The sequence below is a fragment of the Nicotiana attenuata genome, chromosome 9 (assembly GCF_001879085.1).
Source record: "Nicotiana attenuata strain UT chromosome 9, NIATTr2, whole genome shotgun sequence".
NCBI classification, from domain to species: Eukaryota; Viridiplantae; Streptophyta; class Magnoliopsida; order Solanales; family Solanaceae; genus Nicotiana; species Nicotiana attenuata.
Window position 1 is genome coordinate 11,291,974 of NC_031997.1, and position 6,611 is coordinate 11,298,584.

The 6,611-nt window shown below is 36.7% G+C and overlaps 1 protein-coding gene across 1 annotated transcript; it reads right to left on the minus strand.

Annotated features, from left to right (window-relative positions):
- On the minus strand, positions 1,061-6,359 carry LOC109232058 (30S ribosomal protein S1, chloroplastic). The gene is made up of 7 exons (XM_019397709.1): positions 5,911-6,359; positions 5,057-5,332; positions 4,887-4,967; positions 3,180-3,461; positions 2,989-3,099; positions 2,308-2,394; positions 1,061-1,369 (listed from the first exon to the last, which is right to left on the minus strand). The coding sequence occupies exons 1-7, from the start codon at positions 6,220-6,222 to the stop codon at positions 1,265-1,267; spliced, it is 1,254 nt and encodes a 417-aa protein (XP_019253254.1). The 5' UTR covers positions 6,223-6,359; the 3' UTR covers positions 1,061-1,264.

The window sequence follows — 6,611 nt, forward strand, 5'->3', positions numbered from 1 at the left end:
CAGAGTCTCGTCCATCATCTGCTTAGGTCTTCTTTATTTCAGGTTATGATATCCTTACTTAAAAACTTTAGTTTCTGTTTAAGATATAATCAGGAGTGCCTTCTTACCATGTAACTATGTCATCGTTATTTGCCTTGTCCATGAAACCCTCAGCTTGAAATCATATGTTTTCAAATTTAAAATATGAAGAGTTTCTTTCCCAATCTCCACTTTCCTGCATGATGATAACCTTAGGAAGAACAAGCTGGTTCACAGCCCTGAAATTGTCGTTCCATTTAAGCCCTATAAAAGGAAGATCAACTCAGTTCCTGTTTTGTGTCTGAGAAGCTTTTCATTGCTTTAGACCTCCTCACACAGTAAAGCCCTCACTCTCAAACCTGCAAAAGCTCATGCCAAAGCTCTTCCCTTTTCTGATTAGTGTGTGGGACATATATAGTCTTGTAAATCTCCATTGAAATTTCTCATGTACTCCTTCCAGCAAGCAAGATATTAAGTAAGATCATTACTGAATGTCGATGCAATTTCACTTACAATTATCCCATAATATGATGATTCCCCCTCTTGTACCACTGACCTTTAATTCTGCCCAGTTAGCCCATCTTGTCCCCCAAACTTGTCAAACTTGGTCCATTTTAATGATTCAACAATTATAAGATTTTACTGTTGACATTGGGACTTATCTAAATACCATGGCATAAGAAGACAATCATTGTGTATTGAGATGAGAATTCAGTATGTAAAATCAAACTACTTAATTTTATGAAGGCGGGTATAATCCTGTAAGTTTTTTGAAAGAACATTTACATACTTATAAGCTACATGGAAATGTCCTTAAAGTCAAAATAGTTAATTCAAGATATTTATTAAAAAATTGAAAAAATTGCAGTCATAATATTCTCTTTAGTGACACATAAAGTAGAACATAAGGAGTATCAATTGAAATAAACCTCAGATCACGTGAAGTCTATTCCTCGGCATACATTTCTCTATTTAGGTTTACAGTATATAGACGATTCATCATATCTGGACATCATTCTTGCAACAGTAACAAAAATTCATGTAAGCTTTAACAATTACTGCTATTTAACAATGCTTCATTCTTAGCAAGAAGTGCAAGCCAAATTGTTTAGAATCATGGTAATAATACAATAGAATGATTGCGGAAGGAATACGATTATCATGAATGGTTCCTAAACCTACAAACAGCATTTATACAATTTCTGCAACAAAAAGGTCAAAAAGAAGCGGGTTCTCCATTTAGAATTCATAAATCTTCAGCTGGCGGAATCTCACTCAAATCCAGTCCATCTTCAGGTAGTTCAGAGGTGAGCGGGCCTAAAATCCCGTCGGAGTTCAGGGTCAATCCACTCTGAGAAGTTACCACAAAAAAAAAAGGAGATGACTTACACAAGTTAATACTCTCAGTCACATGTAATTATTTCAAGGCAAAGAATATGACGATAAATTCAGCTTTCAATTGAAGCATCAGAAGACCAATTAATACATATGACCACTTTGTGTTTCTAGACGTTCTATAGCATTTGACATAATTTCACTAGCATTATTATTTTATACAAATTTCATAAGTTTCAAGAATTCAAATTCACTTCAGATTTAGAACTTTGATTTGATATGTTGACTATTAAACAGATTTTCCAACTAGGTATTACTTTAATATTTTGAAGTTTGTGCCCGATCAGATGGTATAAATAAGATAGGATAGAGGTGAAAGTAGTGAAATTCATAAGAAAGTTGAGCAATTTCTATATTAAACCATAATACTTGGTTAGCTGAGCAAAGAAGATTGGCGGGCATGAGCATACTGTATACCAAGATATTAAAGGGAGACGATTAAGCTAGAACCGCACTTGAGTATCCACATAACCAACAGCTTAAATTTTTTCCTATATCCTTTGTTATCCAAGGCTCCTCCCACCTGGATCCGTTTTTCCTTCTTTTCTTTGTTCTATAATCCCCATTTCCTTCTCTCTTGTCACTCTACACCTCTCATCCTATTCTAACCCCATCTCTTCTCTCTCTTCTATCCTCTAGCCAAAATGGCACCCCTTTTATTCCACCCGATGAGTACCCAAAAAAGTACCTTCTTCCCTGTTTCCATTCTTTCTGCTTCCTCGGCGAGAATTTAATTGGCTGAGTTCTATTTCCACATAACTCAATAAATTTATGTAAGTAATGTTGGCATGCTTCATATAAGATCAAATGGAGAAAAAGCTTTTCAAATAATAATATTTTACAATGCCTGTAAAATGAAACAATTGTCATATTAGTAAGACATAAGAAAAATACCTCAGGCTGGAACCTCAGCATATCTGCACGGGCCATGGCTTCAGCTTGGGCAATTCTCTGCCTGAATGTTTGGGCCATCTCCTCAGCCTGTGAAAACAAAATTCCAAGCTTTAATTCACAGCCTAAAGACTAATCGTTATATGTTCTCCAGGAGTATATCATAATTTCCAACGCTCATGCTTTGCTTTTTGGAATATTGGAACAAATTTCTTTTTGGAAAGATCATGCCATCTATTAAGGTTAAGCTCAGCAAATTTGGAGAGAAGAAAAAGAAGAAGCTAAAAACAAGCTTGTAACAAGAACGAATATTATCCAAGTGGATCAAGAAGCCACACTAAGAGATATTAACCCTGCATTTCTAAAGCATTTTCAGAACCAGAATATGGAATTTTGACGAAAATGTAACTTAATCATATGGATCAAGTGGAAAGATACAGATATAAGTATTGGCACTTTCAAAGAATTAATTAATTCCATTCAGAATGATTAATTGAAACAGAAAAGGAGACGAGAAACACAGAAATGATGAACTATATCCAGTTGCATAACCATACTAGAAAAAAGAAACTATTTCAACATCATGAGAGCTAAGCCCAAGCAAAAACGTAGGAGAAATGCACAAACATGAAATGATGATTCACTAGAAGTGCAGACAAATAAATAACATTTGGAAATACTTACTTTCTCAAAGACAAGCTTTGGATTGCGAATCATGTCACCGGGTGTAGGCTCTAGCTTCTTTGTTGAAAGGCTCACTCGACCTCTCTCACGATCATGGCTCAATATCATGACCTACAACAAGATTGAGCAGATGATTAGAGATTTCTCCAGTCATAGAAAAACTTTTCCGAGCTTGAGATTTCTACACACACCTTGAGAGTGTCACCAGGCTGGAGGACTGTTGCAATATCAGAGACACGATCATGACTGATCTGACTCACATGAAGAAGGCCATTGATCCCACCAATGTCAATGAAAGCACCATATGGTTTCAAGCTCTGAACTGTTCCAAGAACGACTGAGCCTATTCCCAATTGTGCCTGACTATCAGCCATGGCCTTACGATTGCTGAGCACAAGTCTTGACTGCTCTTCATCAACCTCAACAAACTTCAGAGGAAGCTCCTTTTCCAAAAGTTCCTCTGCAGTTGATTTCTGAAATATTGAAAGAGATTTATTTATTTAATTTGATAAGGTGAGTTTCAAGTAATCATAGCAAATTTATTTTTGGAAACGCACCTAAGGGTGTGGGCTAGTGGTCAATGAAGTGGGTGAAAACCACAGGAGAACAAGGTTCAAATCCCAGCAAAGACTAAAAACTCTAGATGATTTTTTCATATATGCCTAAGGCTTGGTTGGTACAGTAACCCTGTATCTGTGCCCGTGGAAGTTAGCATGTAACTCTGTGGAATAATTGAGGCACGTACAAGCAGGCCAAGACACTACTGTTACCAAAAAATTATTTTTGTAACAAGGAAAGACAAAGCTCCTAATCACCAAATGATACCCCATGGTTTCATTTCGAATTAATAAGATAATTTCATAGGTGAAAAACGATGAGGTAATAATGGATGCAAAACTAGAACTTATAGCTATTCAGTTATATTCTATCGTCTTTTAACTAACAAATCGCAAAAATGTCCCTCATATAGTAAAATCGCCAGCCATTTGGAAATTTCTTGGTTCTCTTTGTAGGAGAAATTGAATATCGGCATAGATACTAATCTGGTACAATTAACTAAATAAGTTTTCTAGTCGAGTATCAAATCTTAAATGCAACTTTAGAATATCTGTAAAATTATGATAAAAATTGCAAAAGTAGGGCTTGCAAGAAGTAAATTGCACTAATGATTGTTTAAACAAACAGATAGTAGACACAATATCCCATACTTGCAACCTTTCTTTTTATTCTCAACATGTGGATGTGGGTGCCCCTAGGCCTCATAATACCGCTTTTTTCAGTCAGCTCAAACAACTTAATGGTGGGTAAATCCCACTTTACATTTCTTTAGCTTGCCATTTAATAGCAGAAAAGAAGTATCAATCTATCTACCAAACAAAAGCTGGTCTCACTTTTGGGCTGATAAATGTGCTCTTTGTGAGAAGTTGGAACTTTGCGGCACAATAGAGTGAATCATGCTATCAACACATGCAAATCTTAAATAAAGGACAGAAACTGCAAAAGGCTATTAAAAGAGGCATCAGTCAGTAAAAATAAACAAAAAATGGCTGGATAGGTCAATCTGAAATATCTGTCAAGTCCAGATTCACTGTAAGAATCGTGTAGAATATTGCAGTTTTGGACATTTAGTTAGGAGATTAATTCGTTTTAGTAGGATCCTTGTAAATTAGGTGACTTATCCTATTAGAATAGGGTAACAAGTCCTGTATAAGGAGCCACTCTTTATTGAGTTTCAACCAAATGACCAAGTAGTCCTCTCTCTCACACTCTCTCTCTCTCTCTCTCTCTCTCTCTATCTCTCTCTCTCCCTCTCCCTCTCCCTCTCCCTCTCCCTATCCCTCTCACAGTCACAGCTTCACAAAATAGGTTATAATTCATGTGGTGAATAGTCAACAAACCGTTGATATCTGCGAGAACGGAATAAAACCACGAAGCCCCTCCACCAGAGCCACCACTCCACCTTTATTTGCACCAACGACCTGCAAAATCATCCAAAGAACTAAACTTGACCATTGCTACAGGATTGAATGTGCTACTAAAGCATTGATGATTCAGGACAAATGCATACCTTGCCTTTGACAACAACATCTTCAGCTTGTAGCTGCCTACATCGTTCCCATGCAAGGTCATATTGAATCGAACGCAAGCTCAAAATCAAACTATCATCAGCTTCATTTTCGCCAACCACCACAAACTCCTCACGCAAACCAGGAAATATTCCGGCTTCCTCTACGTGCTTGATGGTGTGAAGTGAAGCCTCTCGTAAAGGCAAGTATGCAGATGATTTTGCAGTGATGTCAACTAGAGCTCCATTTGCATCCACAGAGAAAACTGTTCCTTTGACCTGGAAAGAAGATGGGCAAAGAAATAAAATCCATTTGCTTCTTCATTTGGTGAACTCCAGCTATAAGCTTTTCTTTGACTAAATCAAGCTAGGCTCAAAGGCCGAATCATGAATAATAACAGATTAATATGAAAGTTTCATGAAATTTTATACTAACATCAATTAATCAACTACATCTCAATCCCAAACTAGTTGAGGTAGGCTATTTAAATCCTTTGTATCCATTTCAAGCTATTATGAAATCATATACTTATCAGGTTAAAATAATTCCCCTGTTAACAATTGACCTTTAGCATCTCAAAATGTAACCCATTTATTTTACAATTAAAAAACAAACAGCACTCAATTATTTCATTGTTTTCCCAATTAGTCCAAGACTCCATTTTTCATCCAAAAAACAGAATCAAGAATTTGATATGACTAGAGATATAGCGTGCAAGGAGCCAACCTTGGTACCAATTTAATTACATTGAAGCATTGTCTAAATGTGACCCAATTTACTATCATAGACTAATATTTATCCTAACTAGTCCAAGAATCCATTTTTAAACACAAAAATGAAGAAGTTGGGAGCTAACCTTGGTACCAATTTCGGAGTCAAAATCATATTTTTCAAGGGCAGAGTGAAAATCTTCAACAGTAAAGGCAACACCTTCCAAAGGTGCAGTACGGCATCGCTCATAGGCATCCTCGAACATCTCCTTAAGCTTTTGTCTTTCTCTTGTTTGTGCATTTGTGACCACTGCTGCAGCTTGTGCTACTATTCTTGCTTTGTTAGCCTTCTTATTCTGATGATTAATGGGATTCACCTTAAGCTTCTTCGATTCAACCCTTGCTGTTGAAATTGGTGGGCATTTCAACCCTCCGAATTGTTGTGTCAAAGAAGCCATTTTGGCTACTGTAGAGAAAGTGAGGAAATGGATGAATAGTTAGTTACACACCATGGATTCTTTGGGCAGATAAGATAAAGGGAAAAGAATTGAGGAACAGAGGGTCCCACTTTTAGCTGGGCCTCTTATGACTTGGGCTGCTTAATGAATTATTGGCAGATATTCAGTTTTATTAAAGCCGCTGTTTCGAATATAGCCAGCTTTTACAAATTATTTGAAAATAACCCCAACTTCTTCTTCTCTGTTTTTTCTGCAGTTGTTCTACTTTTTCTTTTTCTTTTCCTTACGAGGAAGAGAGGGAATGGACATACAAGTGTATACGGTAAAATTGGATAGCAACAGTTGGACAAACGAGGGGATGACACGTGGAACTGGAGACAAGTGGTCAG